This window comes from Homalodisca vitripennis, unplaced genomic scaffold (genome assembly GCF_021130785.1).
Source record: "Homalodisca vitripennis isolate AUS2020 unplaced genomic scaffold, UT_GWSS_2.1 ScUCBcl_185;HRSCAF=1536, whole genome shotgun sequence".
Classification (NCBI taxonomy): Eukaryota; Metazoa; Arthropoda; class Insecta; order Hemiptera; family Cicadellidae; genus Homalodisca; species Homalodisca vitripennis.
Window position 1 is genome coordinate 99,819 of NW_025776302.1, and position 17,851 is coordinate 117,669.

Sequence of the window (17,851 nt, forward strand, 5' to 3'; positions counted from 1 at the left end):
CGGCGTTGGCGAAACATTGCATCGTCCATTCGTTTTAGTGTGTTGCGTCAAAAGAAGATCACTGACTTTAGGTCTTAAGAAAGTGTTGGGTTTTGCAGTGTTTTGTTTTACGTTTTTATCCCTTATTGTGTCCAAGTTAAAGTACAAATTATTTGCTAAGCCTTGCGTAGGGGTTTGTACATTATAAATACAGTACAGTACAGTACTATGTTTCATTTATTAACAGTATAAATTCCGTACAATGTATGTATCATCTAACGTTTTTCAAATGTAATTTCAGTTTCTATATGTCAGTAAGTAAATGCTTTGAGAAATAAAACTTACGTTTTACTATAATAACTGGTTTTAATTTATTTTCCTGCCTTTTTAGCAATTTTATATTTTCTCCTAGCCGTGTTCGGATTAGGCGGATTTTCGGATTGGCGGGGTTCGGATCGGCGGGACTCTACTGTACTTGTAATTTTTTTTAAAGATTATAACAAAATTGGTAACAAATTCATTGACTGTATAATAACTTATCAACCATGCCAATTGTGAAAGATAGGTATTACATGGAATTTTGCCTTACACCAGACTCTTGACAATGTTAATCAATGGTTTGAATCACAGGCAGCAGATTCTAAAAAGATAGCTTCTGACATGGTATAAGTGCCTTAATTCAAATGGTGATTATGTAGGAAAATTCTCAAGAATTTACAAATGTATACAATAAAATTTTATTTAGGTTCAGAGAGTGACATGATTTTTATTTATAAAAATGTTAACAGAAAAATTTTAAAACTTTGTTTTACATTCGTTGTTACATTCAGTTAATGATGAATGTAAAAAATTAATAAAACCTCAATGTAGTAATACCTTTATAGCAATATCACGGGTAGAAAATTGAAACGTCAACAATCTTCAGAAAATTTGTACCTAAGGTCCAACGCCACTGTGTTTCTCAATTGATTTAAACTTAACCCTTTGCAATCGGTCGTCGACTATAGGTTGACCGCGGCAGTTTCGCTGAACGCTTGCATGTCGACAATAGGTCGACCGGATAATGTCACTGCTTATTTGGCCATTTCTAACCTATTGCTGTTCGGTATTTGAGTTATTCGGTACTTTGGACTTCTATTTTGGTTACGTGAATGCTACGTTGATCTTTATTCACGATATAGGAGGCATTAGAAGTGAAAATAGAAGACAACTGACGTCTGCACTTGCGTCGTGTTTACAAATATGGCTGGTCCAAGTACAAGTTTTATTGACGATGACGAAATATTAGATGAATTAGATGATTGTAATAGTATTTTCAGTGAAATTAATATCCAAAATGAACAAAAGATTATTGAAGAAGACCGTGATAGTGATTGTGAGTTGAATCATAGTGAAAATTCTTCTGAAAACATTGTGGTAAATGACGGTAACCTAGACGACGAAAGTGATGTGTTTTGATTGGAAACTTGGTAATGAAGGGGAAGAATTTGATCAATTCGTGGATAATGTGATAGAAGTAGGACAAGGAGATGCAAATAATAGAGGTAGGCCTAGGCTACAAACTAGTAGACTAAGAGGAAGACCTAGACATTACCCAAAGTAGGCCTAGGGCTGGACCAAGGCAAAATTATAATATATATAATGTATTATATATATATAATATAATATAATGAATAACATGTATCTGATGAGATCCTAGTGCCTTTTCACCTGTATTCATGTAATTTTGGTTTATTACATATGTATAAAAAAATAAAAATTATGTTTTTATATTTTTATACTTCTTTTTTATATTTTTTAAATGTTACTTAAAGTTTTAAAAAAATACTATAAAATAATGTAAATATTCTTTTTTGGTTATTTACATTGATATGTAAAGAGAAAAAAATAAAAAAGTGTAAGAAAAAGGGATTTAAAAATTGCATTTGTGTATTGTCAAAGAAACTGTAAACTAACAGAAATTAAATACGACCTGAGAAGCAATTTTTATCGAGACCTCAAAGGGTTAACTAAAATTACGCTATAAGATTCTTAATTTCCTTAAGATCGTCAAACATCCGTTATTTTAAAGATAAAAGGACTAGTCAAGTTAGATTATCTTTGTTGACTCAGACTGACAATCTGCAATAATACTGACAGCGGTGATTGAGGTGCGGCCCAGCAGCTTGGTGTTGTTGATCATCGGACCACGACTGATGTCCAGATGATCGCCCACTCTGTACAAAGTGATCTTGTTGCCTGCAACAGTTGCAATTCAAAGCTACTTTACACGTTAATTCAGGGTGTTTCAAAAAAGGACTTTACAACTCTGAAAATTCATATAAATTTATTCAAAAAAGGTACAGTGTTAGTTTTAGTGTTGTTTTTAACGGGAAACACATCAAGTTTTGACTCACATAGTTCGCTAGTGAATAATCGCGCTAGTGGCAGTTACGTTAAAGATGGCTGCCTTTACTGGACCAGAGCGTGCTAGCTGTGTGTTTTGGTTTGAAGAATCAGTCGGTGACAACAGTTAAGCATAATTTTCATACCAAGTACGCTAAAGATCCTCCTAGTAGGCCTACAATTTATGAGTGGTATAAATGTCTTGTAGAAACGGGATGCTCAGTAAAAAATAAGGGATCATCAGGTCGTCCAAGCACTTCTGATGAAGTTGTTGAAGCAAGTGAGACAAAATTTTGTCAACATACATTGGTTTGGCGTTTGTGTTGAGAAAACATTTACAATTGAAACTGTATAGATTGTAGCTTTTACAAGCAATTAAAGATACTGATACGATTTCCTGAAAGAACTTCTGTGCGGCTATTTTAAATCGATTGGATGATGATGAATATAATCTTTTCAGAAGAGTCAACTTTTCACTTAAGTGGTAATGCTAAAAAACATAACTAGGATGTGGGGTAGTGAAAATCCACATGAAACATTGCAACATGCTCGTGATAGCCCTAAGTTGAACGTGTTTTGTGTGTTGAGCAAGAAGAAAATGTACAGTGTCTTATTCTCTAAGAAAAAAACCATTAACGGGATGGTGTACCTGGATATATTGCAACAATTTTTTAAAGCATAGATCAATGAGAATGACCAGGAACAAAATGTTTACTTCATGCAAGATGGAGCACCACCACACTATCTGACTGACATCCAGGTATTTCTCAATGACCGCTTATCCAGGTCAATGGATTGACCGTGCTGCACCCCAAGTGCAGATTTCACTGTATTTTATGAAATTTATCAGACCCGAGTAAGGGTTTGGAAGATCGTTTATTATGACTAAAACAGGACACAGAATAAAATGGGTGTTGCAGTGTTGAAAAGATCATTAATTTCTGCATTTAGTGACATTTGGCAATGGTGTTCTCAGTCATGTCATATCAGTCCTGTGATTGGCTATAAACGACGTATTTGGTAGTTTCTTCAGTCTGCTAGAGCGAGCTTTCCAAGTTGTATTTGTGAAAAGTGTTTACCAAACTTGTTACATTACCAATAAAGACCTATAATATATAAATATGTATACATATATCCGTTAGTTTACAACTTCTTTAATACATTGGTTTAAATATTATCTTGCCAATAAATAGTACTTTCATCCAAAAACCCTGAAGAGCATCTGAGGTGCGTTTCCAAACAAGAGACAGCTTTTTTGAAGCGCACTCAAAATGTGTTTCATACACTGCCAGGGTTAAAAGACAGAAAAAAACAATGGTGTGCTTAAATTGTTTTTCTTTAGTCCTATAAAAAATTGAAGCCTAAAAAAATGTGTGAAGATATTTTAATTAAACATTTTAGTTGCTGCCAATGGTTGTTGCTAGAAGGTTATGGTATACAGTACTACGTTAGGTTGAATTACACTTTTTAAATCAAGCCTGTTCAAAAATTGTTCACATAAGGAACATACAACATGTGAAAAATCTTCCAGTTTCATTATATATTATAAACAACTTGTACAGACACTTGGTACTAATAATCAATGGTAATTATTTCTTCCAATTCATCACAATTAATATACCTGAGTATATGTTCTAAAAATAGATCAGTAATTTTTAAACCAGTTAACTGGGGAATTTGAAAAAGTTATGTTTACGCTACACTCTACCTGGGCTATTGCTGGCAATGTCAGGGATTTGTGAGGACTTGAATGGGTTGTAGCTGAAGATCTCCTCGGCCAGCTCGGGGTCAACATCAAGTCTGTGGAACGGCAGGTGGTGACGACAGATCTTGACAAACTCCGCAGAAAGAATTAGAAGCTCATTCTTGGTCGGCACCCAGTTACCCAAGGACAGCTGCACGTCATATACGAAGCTACCACTTTTCACTGCAACACAATATGTAATCTTAGTCATACTGTTGATTTAGAGAACAGCCCCTCCTGAATGCGTTCAACAATAATAATAACTACGCAAATGCCCTAACAAGCCACTCAAAATGAAACGCAAATGCCCTAACAAGCCACCCAAATGTAGTCCTTGACTACACTAAACATATGGGTGCGGTAGATCATGGCAATCACTCTACCACATCATGTCAGTTCATGTGAAGAACTAGAAATACCCAGGAGGGTTTCACTTCTGGCTGGTGAATTAATTTATCTTTATATAATTAATTTAATGGTATTTTATTAATAGCAAATTTTTGTTTTTATTTGACAGTATTCTTATTATGAAAGTAATATTACTTGACACTATTCTTGTACATGATGTGCATTTCACGAATAAAGACTTTTTGAATCTTGAGTAAAAACACTCATTTGTAAGTTTCCTAGCAAAACCATTTAAAAACTCTTTTTTTTATTTGTTTTTTTATTTTATTTTTAACAAAAAACAAACAATACTTGTTTAATCTAACAAGTAAATTTGTTTAATCTAAATGCATGCTAATTGATTCTAGGCCAGCGTTTTCTTAAGAGACTTTAAGGGTTAATTCAAGCAATATGGTATTTTGGTATAATTTCTCAGAATTGGTATAATTCTGGTCAATTTCTCAGAGGACTTGTATACAAATTGCAATATGGAGTATCAATTTGCCGATCATAAATCTAGCATGATTAATATTTATGTAAGACAATTGGAGAATAAGAATTCAAAAGAGAATATGGGTAGTATTAAATTTGAGTTTAGAAAACAAAATGCGGCACAAATAAATAAATTTATTATGTTTTTGAAGGAGGAAAAATGGAATGAATTGGATGAAAATATGTTATTGAACTTAGGGGGTAGAACAACTTTTTAATAATTTTTTTAAGAAATATGTAGACTTGTGGCACTTTAGCTCTCCACTAATCAGTAAAAGTAAAAAGAAGAATATTAATAGTAATAGGAAAATCAACTGGTATAATGATAAATTGGCAGAAGATAGAAATGTTATGTTAAATTTTTTTAATGTTTATAAATGCCTTAGAGATAGGGGGTTAGAGCAGACACCTGTAGCCTACAACGTGTATTTAGCTTCTAAAAGAACTTACAGGTCAAATCTGACCACCGCAAAAAGGCAAGCTTATGAGCAGTATATAGAGACATCAGCTAACAGTTGTAAGGCTGCTTGGGAAATAATCAATTTGGAAAAATCTCCTGCTTCTTCCAAAGATATTTACTTAGATCCTGAACTTACTAACCAGTTTTTCCTTGATTCAGTCACTGAGCTCTCAAACAATCTGCCACAGAATAATTCTCCTTTCATGGATTTATTGGGTAATATTCCTGTTCCTCCTAACTCATTTCAGTGGAAAGAAATTAAACCAGATGATTTAGTTAAAATGGTTTCTAAACTCTCAAATTCCAAAAGTATGGACTATTACTGGTTATCTAACAATATAATCAAGAAAACCATCCATGAAATCAAAAGGCCATTGGCTATTGTCTTCAATAAATGTCTGGAGGCGGGTTTTTTCCCTGACTCTTTAAAAGTGTCAAAAGTTATTCCGATTTACAAAAAAGGTGACAAGGACAAGCCGCAAAGTTATCGTCCAGTTTCTATTGTCCCCATTTTCTCTAAAATTTTGGAAACCATCATGCACCAACAGCTTTTTTTGTATTTTGAATATTTCAATCTCCTGTCTGAATCACAATTTGGTTTTCGGCCAGGCAGGTCCACAACTTCAGCGGTGTTGGAGGTTGTTAGTCATACCCTTGTGGCCTTCGAGAGGAGGGAATCAACGGCTCTATCTCTCTTAGATTTAAGCAAAGCTTTTGATTGTGTCCCCTTTGATTCAATCATTCAAAAACTCAAATATTATGGTATTTCTGAGAGTGCTTGTCAGATTATTACCTCTTATCTATCGGATAGAAAGCAGTTTGTATCTATTAAGGGGTGTAATTCTTCAATGAAAGAGGTAACAATTGGAGTCCCACAGGGGTCTGTATTGGGACCTTTCTTTTTTACTGTAATAATTAATGACCTGTCAGTGAACTTAAATGTAAACTCAGTTATCTATGCGGATGACACGTCTCTTTTCTCGAGTAACCGATATCTGGACGTTCTTCAAACAGAGATTGAAAATGCTCAAACCGGAGCATTAAATTGGTTCACCTCCAACAAATTACATTGCAATCCAGAAAAAACTCAAAATCTGTTGCTGAGTTTAACATCTAAAGAAAAGCCTCATCCTGTAAAGTTGTTAGGCTTTGTTATTGATTCGAAATTGACCTGGGCTCAGCATGTAAATAATGTGTGTATAAAAATCTCGAGAGTCAGCTATTTACTATGGAAATTAAGAGCTTTAATATCAATAGAACATCTGAGGTCTTCCTATTTTGCACTGTTTCAATCACACTTATCTTATGGTCTAATTCTTTGGGGTCATTCTTCTGGTGTATCGGATATTCTCATCATACAAAAGAAAGTCGTCAGAACACTGTGTGGAGCCAGGTATCTTGAACACTGCCGACCTTTGTTCATCCAAGCTAAAATTCTTACAGTGATCAATTTGTACATCTACCATATCCTTATCTACACTAAAACTAACTTACATTTATTTTTCACTAGGCAGCATTTTCATTGCCATTTGACTAGATTCAGCCATAAGCTTGACTTGCCGCAGCATTGCCTATCAAAAACAGGCTCCTCACATCAGGTAAATTGTGTCAAATTTTTTAATAAATTACACGTTTCGGCTCATGACACTCCATTATCTAATTTTAAGCACAAATTGTCCACCTGGTTACAGAATAATCCATTTTATTCTGTAGAGGAGTTTTTACAAACTGATGTTTGCCTTATCTTTTAAGCATAAGTAGCCTATTTATCTGTCTAATTGTTCATTCATGAAATGTCTTATTTATGTATCTTATTTAATAGCCTGTTTTTAATGTATAAATGTGACTGTGCCTATTTCATTGTAATGATCAATGGCAATAAAGTATTTGACTTTGACTTTGAATACTGAGTTAAGTTTTATTTAATATTTACCTATTCCACATTGGTTACATGGATTTTCCATTTCATAACATTTATCATAAATATTCTTTTAATATTTATATTCCTTCTTAACAAGTTATATTGCCACACAAACTGTCCCAATATTCTCTAATTACTGAATTAGCAAGAGGTGCAGACCATTCGGTGACGGGAAGCTGTGAAGGTGACACTCCACATTGTCCTTGAAGCAGGTTTCAGCTAGTGCACCCAGCAGGAATGAACACGCACGCCAGTATGCCTTGTTGGTCAGGTGCGGCTCAGTGTCAGTCAGGTGTAGGAAGCTCAGAGAGCAGTCCGCCTCCAGAGGCCGGTGAAAATCCCACAACTTGTTTCCGTCTACAAGGGCCAGAGCTGCTTTCTGCGAAACAAACTCATTGATATCTGAAACACACAAGTATTGTACATCACCAAAATGAAACGTTAAATGTATTTTAAGGAAAAACCACAAGAAGCAGCATAATTGATAATTTTGGATTCCTAAGACAAAGACGTAACCGTACCTGGAAATGAGACATAGTTAAAAATGTGAGTTTTAACTTATATCTATGGAATAGAAGCACACAAATTCCCAAAACCGAGAAAATACATTTAGACAATGATGGTATACATACTCTGAAAAGGTATTGCCAAACTTTCAGAAAATTTAGAAAGTCAACTTAAAGAAAAGCATGAAAAAGACAGTTCAAAAATCTAGTTTTTGCAAGATGATGCCTAAACACACACAGAAATTTGAGAACATTTTAATTGGAAGGTGTTTCCAGATTCACCGTACAGTCTGGATCTTGCACAAACAATTATGACTATCACCAGTTTCCAGCAATGACTAAAATGGTTTGCAACGCACGACTAGGCAATAATGCGGAACTGAGAGGGCAAATAATGAACTGGTTCAAGTCTGAGGCAGCAGAATTTTATGACAATGAAATTTTAAAGCATGTTCACCATTACAATAAGTGCCTAATTTTGTATGGAGTGTCTATTTAAAATAAATGACTAAACTAATATGTCTACAATGCTAGTATTCCAGTGTACATTAATTACAGACATACAGAATTTTTTCTGTACTTTGTTTTTTATACCAAAATACAATCTACTTTCTGGACAGTCCTCATTGTAAAAATACTTTATAATGATAAAAAGTGTGTAAAAAACAACATTGTAAGTTTTTCTAGTAAACCAGCGTACTAATATATAATCAACATTACACAATTATTACTTACGCTGAGCGACATGGTATGGAGTCGAGATATGCCTGTTCATTATAAACGTCTCATCCTTAGGTATTCCTTTGTACTCCACAGAAATCTTCTCAATACGGCCTATGCTCTCTTTCTGCCTCTTCACTTCTTCATTGTACAGAGCATTCCTCTTCTTGATTGCCTCACTTAGTGATCCCGAAACTGAGCTTACCTAAAATAATATAATTTGGGTAAAATCTACTAAATTTTTATTGAGATACTTTTACGAAACTTATAGTAACAAAGCCATTGGTAACACTAAAGGCCTGTGATAAACTGCCTATTGCATGGAAGATTTCAAACTAAATTAGGACAGCAAACACTTTTCCAGCTTGTCGGTTATTAGTTTGTTCCATGATCAATATCTCGATTACAATAGGCCTAAGAATTAGTTATGTATGAAAAAAAATTCAGATGGAAGAACCACCAGTGCACAGTTTCCTCATAAGTGGAATATACCCCTTCCTCGATATATTGTTAGGTAAAAAACACATTCATTATGTTCTTGTTTAAAGTTTGTTACTGATGATGATTTGAAAGGATAACACGGTTTTGGACATTTGCCTTTGCTATATGCTCAGGACCATACTCAGCTTTGGCAGGCCCCGGAAAAGATATTCGAGCGAGCCCTGTCATGTCCCGCCACCCGTAAAATTGTCTGAAAAATCGGTCTAAGTACGGGTCTATATATGGTACAAAAACAGAACATTACATTTTGAGGATAGCAATCTATCTTTATCTTCAGGTGTAAAAAATCCCTAATACAGAAACAAAGACGTAAAAACTACAAAGAGCGGCAATGGGTTGCCACTGAAAAACTCCAGTAATTCCTGACTGATACACCATTGCATTAAGTCCACACTGGTGGGAATGTACCAAAGCAATGTCAGTACAAAGAACTAAAAGCACAAAAGGCTTTGTATATAAAATTATTAAATCAACCACTAACTCAAATCAACCTGTTGAAGTTAGGCCACTTTAGCTACCACGAAGGAACATTTTTTGCCCAAGATGAACTAGGAAACCTATAAAATGTTAACAATCAAACCAATCTCAGCCAATAAAATCTATACACGCATCATGATATTGAGGTTGAGGACCAATACATAAGGTCCTAGATGGCTGCTATAAGGTCTTTACCCGTTCCAACCATCGCCTTTCTGTTCTTTTTGGTTATGATGATGTGCCACAATACAACAGAAAATGTCTACATTGATTTTCACCCCAGTTTTCTACCTTCACTGGTGTGTGTGAAATGTGTTGTATAGTGTTCTCGGTTCTGTACAGTAACATCGCTTGCACTCATTCTCAGTAGTTTGGACTTTATGCTGATTTTTCACAACTGAAGAAGAAGGTAGATTTCAATCCTCAAACATAGTGGTTTTGTTTTTTCTAAAATACAACAATAAACAAATGTGCTAAATCCTATTAACATTTATTATGGTTGATTTAACTATTGGTGGATGTAATTTGCATTATGGATCATATCATTGTATAAGTCATCTCTCATGTACATACAATTTAAACTTCACTTCCTACTTCAAACCCTTTGGTTCGTTAATAAGAACAGTTAATTTAGCTATCGTACAATTATTAAGATCTTCAACAGGAGTACTTGGTAGTGCAGTGTTTTAACATTTCAAGCATTGTAAATTATACAAAGGTAAGCAAAGATGATCAGGAAAGAACAATAGGATGGGCACTGGTATGGTACCTACAACACTGACCCTTCCGCTCACATGCCTCACGTACTTTGGAGGGATTGACAAATTATCTGTCACAAAACCTACAGACTGTAAGTAAGTGTTACTTCACATATTAAAGTTCACATGGCCCACTCGGACATCTGTAGTCAAGATTCAGTTAAATATATTGTGATGGCTGTCTACAGTAAGGCAACTGTATTACAAGAATGTAACTGTGTGAGCAATACTTTGACGTTTTGGTAAATATTACTGATAAACTTTCTGTAAACACATATTACACTAAAAACAATTAGAAAACAACAAACTCTTTGTATTTTATGATTTGTTTCACAAGCATAGCAAATGCAATAAAATGCAAGATGGCAAAATGGAAATGTTTTTACTCCAAATTAAGTAAAATAGGGTACTAGTTTACAAGATCCATTCCACATATTTTGTTAAAATTTTCCAACGGAAAGTATTTAATAAGTGGATAGGATGGCAATATCAATTATATAAAAGTGAGGAATGGTCTAAAAATGACAATTTACTTGATATCTCGGCCAGTTGGGCTGTATGGACATAATCAACATGCCAGGTTCAATCCAATCAATAGTATCCTGATTTCAGAAAGGTGGGGAGGGATGAACTAAATAAAATATTCTCTTTTAAAGGGAGAAGAAACTCCCTCTTAGGTAGAGTGCAAGCTCTCAGATAGAGGTTGGCCCTTGAAGAGAGTGATAGACCCTCGGGACATCTGGACACTTTATCATTGGATAGGATGTTTGGCTCTCATATAGAGGTTGACTCTTGAGTAGAGTGATAGACCCTCGGGATGGACACTTTGTCCTTAGGTAGGATGTTTGGCTCTCAAATAGAATGATAGGCCCTCTTGTAGGGCAATTGGACTTCTCGAGTAGGTAAGACTATTAGGTAAGTGTTTTTTTTTAGCCTAACTTCATAAACAACAACATTTTTACTACAAATAATAATATATTCTCATATTTTTGTAATATTTGTGGTTAAAATTTCAGAATTGTTTTCTGAAGTATGTAGATTAAAGAATTCCCTACATTGAGAGGTTCAGCTAAACATGTAGGTACAAATTTTACATTAGGTCCAATTAGGTCTTTCCTCACATTATTTTCTTTAATATTATTATCTTTAAAATTTTTGTACTGTCCACTAAAAAGATCAATAAATTATGCAAAGTGGCACTTGTAAACAATTACCGTAAAGTATATTCAGAAGTTAATATAAGCTTCCAACTTTTTATATAAAAAAGATATAGGCCTAAGGATTAGAAGTACTAAATACAAGAATGCAACTTACGGACTGATACAATATTTCTCACTGAATATAAACAAGACCAAGCCAATTTACAATTATTCATTATGAAAAAACTAATTGGAATCACTATAAATTTCAAAAATTAACTAAAAATTCTTTGGTCTGTTACACATTTTTCTATCCTATAGCTAGCGAGTTGAGGTTATGTTTCATTCAAAATAAATCAGATTTTTTTTTAGAGATAACTGAGGATAGATTTTTTTTATAAATAGTTTGTTCTCATGTAGCTGGTTTCTATTAATAACCCTGCGGCAATAATCTTTATGATAGTACGTGTAACGTATGTATTTTACAGCTTCTAGCACAATGAATCAGTTTAAAACAAGAACCGTATACTTTTACCGTTTTTCCTGGTTAAGTATGGGAAGAACAAACCCTTTGTTTCAACAAGTCTAATCACTTTATTTCTATGAATATTTATTGATGAGAATTTAACATGGAGCTTCCAAATTGAATACATTCCCAAAAGATTATCCAGAGTAATATTTTTACTTAGACGCATTTTGAACTTGCTATGTACTTGAAAAATACTGTCTGTAAACTCTGCATATTATGCATTTTTCAATCAGTAATCAGATACGGTCTACTTGCGTTTAATAGCGTTAAGGGGAGTCGGATGGCCTTTGGTCAAAAATTATCGAATTGTTGTTTTTGGTGTTTTATTATAGCTTAGAATCTCACGATTTTTTTTAAGACCAAATATGTGCAATTCCTTGCAGTGTAACTCGTTTTATAAGCGTTTTTTTGTAAATATTGCACCTTCAATATTGGAACTCCAGCTGTAAGTAAATATTATAAGGCGTTGACAAAAAAGAGCCCTATGAGCATAAACAACATTTTCATCTTCCCAAGATAATTATGGAACAAATAAAGCCAATATTCAGGGACTCGGCAGAACCTAACCTTCTGAAAAAGTGCCTGCATGGGGGCACTCAGAATCCTAATGAATCACTGAATAGTGTATTATGGTCGCGGATCCCCAAAACTACATTTGTGATGAAAAAAACTTTAGAAATGGGAGTATTTGAAGGGGTCGGGGGAAGAAAGAGATAAGTCCACTTTTGAAAATTTTTCGGGAACAGCAGTTTACGATATCTAAACCTAAGTACACAACTGTTTTCACGTAAAATAAAGAGTTAAAGCCGGTTTTTTTAATGTTATAAGTTATATGAAACATTATACTTGCGCAAAAAGTGCATAAAATCTTTGTTAAATACTTTTTGTTTAAGTATTTATGAAATATTTTACATATACTGGGGGAAATAAGGGGATATGTACAACGGACTTATCTCTTTCATTCCCCAGTTGTTGTTCATAAATGACTAGACCATGCACTTTCAAAGCAGAACTTAATTTTATTGTTACATTATTATAAAATAAGATACATTTAAAAAAAAAAAACATCCTAAAGAAGTTTTTTTTTCACTTTTACTTATATTTCAACTTCCTGAATATGTCCTGTGCCTCTGGACCACACAACTTTGATAAGTACTGCAGGTCAGCATACTTAGCCGCACTTATGGGAAGTGGCCCTGAAACATAGCACATACCTCCTAAGTGCTGTAAAATTATGGAGTAGTTTTTTAATGTTTATATTATTGACAATTTAATTTTAAATTTTAAAACTTCAAAGGCCGTTTACAGAATTTAGTTTAGTTACATCATTTATCTAGGATACAAAGAAATACAAAATATTGTATTAATATAGTAACTCACCATTGTAGCTAGCCTCAGGCAGTGTGAATTCAGCTGCAAGATTCTTTGATTGATTCCTCTTTATTATTCCTGTAGATTCCCAAGCTCCATGATATGTGTGCCGATAAAACATGTTTTCAAAGCTCTTATCATCAAACATAATCTCCCTTATTGGCCTAATTTTGAATTCTCTCTTTGCATAAAATGATTCGAGATGTTTGGTCTAACTCATAAAAATACACTTTGTAGCTGGATTTTGGTCATCGATTGGATCAATGGAGTTTACAACGAACGGAGTTGGTTTCCTTCTAGCTGCCTCAAAATGTTCTTGCCAATCTTTTTGTGTTTCCAACCACGCTTTAGGGTTTAGAAGAGCCATGTGCCTGTCGCAGTCGAGGTAACTGTGACCACGAATAGGGTATGTTACTGTGACACTTGTAAACCGCTTCTCAAAATGTACAAGGTAGTGAAGAAATCTGAACATTGTAAAATTCTTATTTTGGCCTCCACAGGCATCGGAGAATATGTGAAGCTTTTTTACATTCATTGATAAGTGATTGTAAAGAAAGTCGTGTACAAGAGAGCAAACATCATCGCTTCCTTTTGTCCCTGCTGCTTCAGTAAACAAGTAAAATATTGATTCACCTGTTGACAAGATTGTTATGTTGAAAACATACAAAGACAATTGTCGCTTATAATAAACGTCATTCGTCGAGACATTTGGGATGGGCAGGTTGCGTCCAAAATCAATACAAATTGCTTCTTCTTGTGGATTTTTTCTACACATCTTTGTCACAGCTCTTTTCCTATTATAAAAAGCATCTGCTTTTCTTTTGTGCAAAGTTAGTTCAGTTTGTATTTTCCCTACTTCTTTTTGTAGCTCATCTCTTTGATTTAAATCACTACAATTATTTATTTCCAATTCAATGGACCTAACTTTTGAGTTTAGCTCATCGCAAGCCGAGCAAGTGTCTATACGTGGATATCCAAATCCAATGTTGAACTCTTTGCAAAAAATCTCATTATACTTGTCAAAAGATACTTTAACTTGGGGGTTTTTCTCTTGGAAAAATCTGTGCATTTTTGTAACATTGAGGTTTTGGTCAAGGTAAACTTTTTTGGTGTCCCTCAGCCCATAGTGAGAGTTTCTAGATGAGAATGACGTAATATGAGTGCGAATCTTGTCTAAAACTTCATCACTAATTTTATGTGGGCGGTTCTCATGTTTTCCTCTTCTATTTTTTGGGCTGAATCCAGTGTCTTTTAATGCAGCAGCAATACGCTCAACTCTCTTTTTACCTATTCCATGAAATGACACAAACGCCTTTTTACATACATCATACTCTTTTGTTTCACCTTCAATTCGCCCCCTTACTCTGTACTTGTAAGTAGCTTCATTTTTTCTTGCCTCTTCTTCAGGTTTCCTATTCCGTCGACGAGCAACAGGTACAACAGAGATTAGCCCGGATAAGTAGGAGTCTTGTTCGTCAGAGCTAGCCATCAAGTTAAAGGCATTTAGGACTGATTTTTTTGCATCGTCTGGCACTCTCTCAAAACAAACATTTTAACCTACAATGGCAGTCTTCTCCTAACTCATGACTCGATAAGTTAATTTTTTTCATTACATCAGAAATTCTTCCAAAGGCTTTTCTTTTTCTACTTCCCCTACTCACCCCATTACCTTCATCAACATCAATGTTTTCCATGTCACTATACTTATAATTTGTACTTATATAACCTACCAACACTTCACTCAACACAATCACTATACAAAACAAAATCTGAATTGAAAAAAACACTTCACAACACCATAAGGAAATATACTAATTGAAATTCACACAATAATTATCTTATCAACTGTTCTGCAAGAAAGCAAGCAACAAACTAAGAATATTGTCCATAAAAAGACAAATCCCAACCAGTCTGTGGCGCAGAGGACCATGGGAAATCCAAATGAGCGCGAGGACTGATCCCTTTATTGCAACTTCGTAGTTCGTTTCATGGACTGATCTCTTTCTTTGCCCTTAGACCGTGGACTGATCCCTTTCTTTGCCCTGAGCGTAATTTTTTTTTTTTTTTTTCTGGTGGACTGGTCCCGTTTATTGCACAAGAAATCATCATAAAACTGTGTATTTGCTACCTAAGAATAAAGTGGCATTGATATCTCTAATTTGAAAAAACATGGACTTAATCCCCTTTTTCCCTCGACCCCTTCATTTGATGCAGTAGCATGCTACAACAAATGATATATTGTTAGATGCACAGTACTAAACAAATTAGGTAACAACTAGGCAACAATATAGTCAAGTTGATAAAAAGTTTGGACCAAATTAGAATTCACAAAGCCGATGAAACTGAAAAAAAGGTGCCGTAAAAAAGCAAGTTTGGCAAAAATCCATCTAGAAGATTTATTTCAAGAAGAAGATGAAGAAGACCCAGACAACCCTGCAAATGGAGCTGGGATGTATTAAAGATAAGATTAATATAATAGTCTAATACAATATACTTTATGTAAAAGTTTTTCCGTGATTCCAGAAAATTCGTTGCTTTAAGATAACGGTACATTTTTCTCAGAAACTAAAAGAGATAGCTCAGTAAAGTTTTGTTTGTTTTAATTGTCATAATAGACTGCCCATTATGAGTGTTTGGTGTTGTTCAGTTGTAAACAGTTTATGACTTATAGTTAATTAATTAATATAAAATGTCGAATGTTTTAACGATATTTTTAAAAAATTATAAAAATTTCAAAAAGTCAAATTCTTTAATAGTAAACACTCATAATGTTGTCTCTTTCAAACAAAAACATTGTGGAAACTATCTATTTTAGTTCCTGAAAAAATGTTCCTCAACTTATGCAAATTAACATAGGCGAGATAGGGCCATCCGACTCTCCTTAAAATTAAAGACATCCTCATCCTGCAAAAGAAGGCTATAATTATAATAACAGGAGCACAGAGACTGAACAATTCCAAATACTTTTTAACTAAAACTACTAACTGTTATTAATTTATATATGTTGACTCAACAACATACGTTCTGAAAAATATTCCATCTCATTTTTAACTTTAATTTTTAATAGCTATAATACCAGAAATAAAAAATATTGTCGCATTAGAGCATTTTAGGCTTAAAATTCCTCATAATTGTTCAATATTCAAGATATACATTTCTAGATTATGTCGTTCTGTACTTAACAGTACTTGTTTAATTTTCTACTTTGTAAACTAGTACTTATTACGTACATTGGAATATATTTTAACATTTTTATGTTACAAAATATATGTACAAGAAGTGTATTAGATCTGTAATAGCTTTCTAAAAAAATAAATGTAATGGATGAAGATATGTAGCTAACAATCCAATAAAAGATTCAAAGTCACCCCTCCCCTATTTTTTTCGGAAGTTACACATGTTTCACCAATGATCAAAGTCCTGGGCTAAATTACCCCTTCTTGGTAAGAGTGTCTTAATAAAGACACAATTAAACTTTTTCCATCATCCCCCGAAGCTTATTGGAAAATAGTCAAAGGACTCGCAGACTGTTTCTGTACTTACCAGTTAAAGAAAGAAGGTGCATACTGGGATGTGCTGCAGAACAAGCATTACTCTATTTGTAAAAGAAAATACCTAAAAATTCTTGCTAAACACAGTTAAATTCTAACTCCGCGCGTGGTGATTGGTCGGTTTAGTTCGTTTGTTTGGTCGCACTGTTATGACAGGTTAGAGGTTATAATTTGTTATTTTAAATGTTTGACTAGCAATACGCGCTGTTTCTTCTCAATCGACTGAATTACGATTGATTGCAGAGTGATTTAAACTAATAATTTACTTAACACTATCAACATTTGTCAATAGTATGACATAACCTATAAACTCAGTTTCTCAACTTTTGTGTCAATCTAACAATTAATCAATCAATCATAGTTTACGATAATGAAATATCAGTGTACAATTATTTACCTTTATTGTTGTAGTTGTTGTAAATGACGAATCTAAGCACTCCACATTTTCACGAATAAACATAGTTATCTGCTTTATCCCGTGCGGCGGACCCACAGTTATCTGCTTTATCCCGTGCGGCGGACCCACTGGACGGGCATCGTAACGTTACCGGGCGTTTACACTTTTTCATGAGTGACTCCGAGCCGCAACCTAATTTAAGACGTTGTCACGTCAAAATGGTCGAAGAAACGGGCACAAGAAATCAGAAATTCTTTATTGTCAGACAGTATAACACTGAAAAATAGCGTCAACAATAATATGGTAAGAAATCTGGCCATTGTAAGAAATAGAGTCTCCAAAAAACAAATGTTGGTTTTTTATTGATTTAGAGCCTTGTTAGAGGAAATGTAACGTTATTAATCAAAACTGTTAAGAAAAATTGTAAAATCGCCTTGGTTTATATTTAATAAAACGTTATATCAAGATTTGAACACCCAAACAGTCAAAGAAGAAATGGCCAAATTCGGTCTAAATTACTTTTCAAGATTGAAA

The 17,851-nt window shown here is 34.1% G+C and overlaps 1 protein-coding gene across 1 annotated transcript in view; it reads right to left on the reverse strand.

Moving 5' to 3' along the window:
- Nucleotides 1-11,830, reverse strand: part of LOC124370444 (39S ribosomal protein L39, mitochondrial-like) — a 28,016-nt gene extending 16,186 nt beyond the window's left edge. The window contains exons 1-5 of the mRNA XM_046828728.1: nt 11,645-11,830; nt 8,610-8,799; nt 7,528-7,770; nt 4,073-4,291; nt 2,117-2,217 (exon numbers count right to left, since the gene is read on the reverse strand). Coding sequence (XP_046684684.1) covers nt 2,117-2,217; nt 4,073-4,291; nt 7,528-7,770; nt 8,610-8,649 — 603 coding nt within the window. The 5' untranslated portion in view covers nt 8,650-8,799; nt 11,645-11,830. The remainder of the gene's footprint in view (nt 1-2,116; nt 2,218-4,072; nt 4,292-7,527; nt 7,771-8,609; nt 8,800-11,644) is intronic.
- Nucleotides 11,831-17,851: the final 6,021 nt, after the last annotated feature.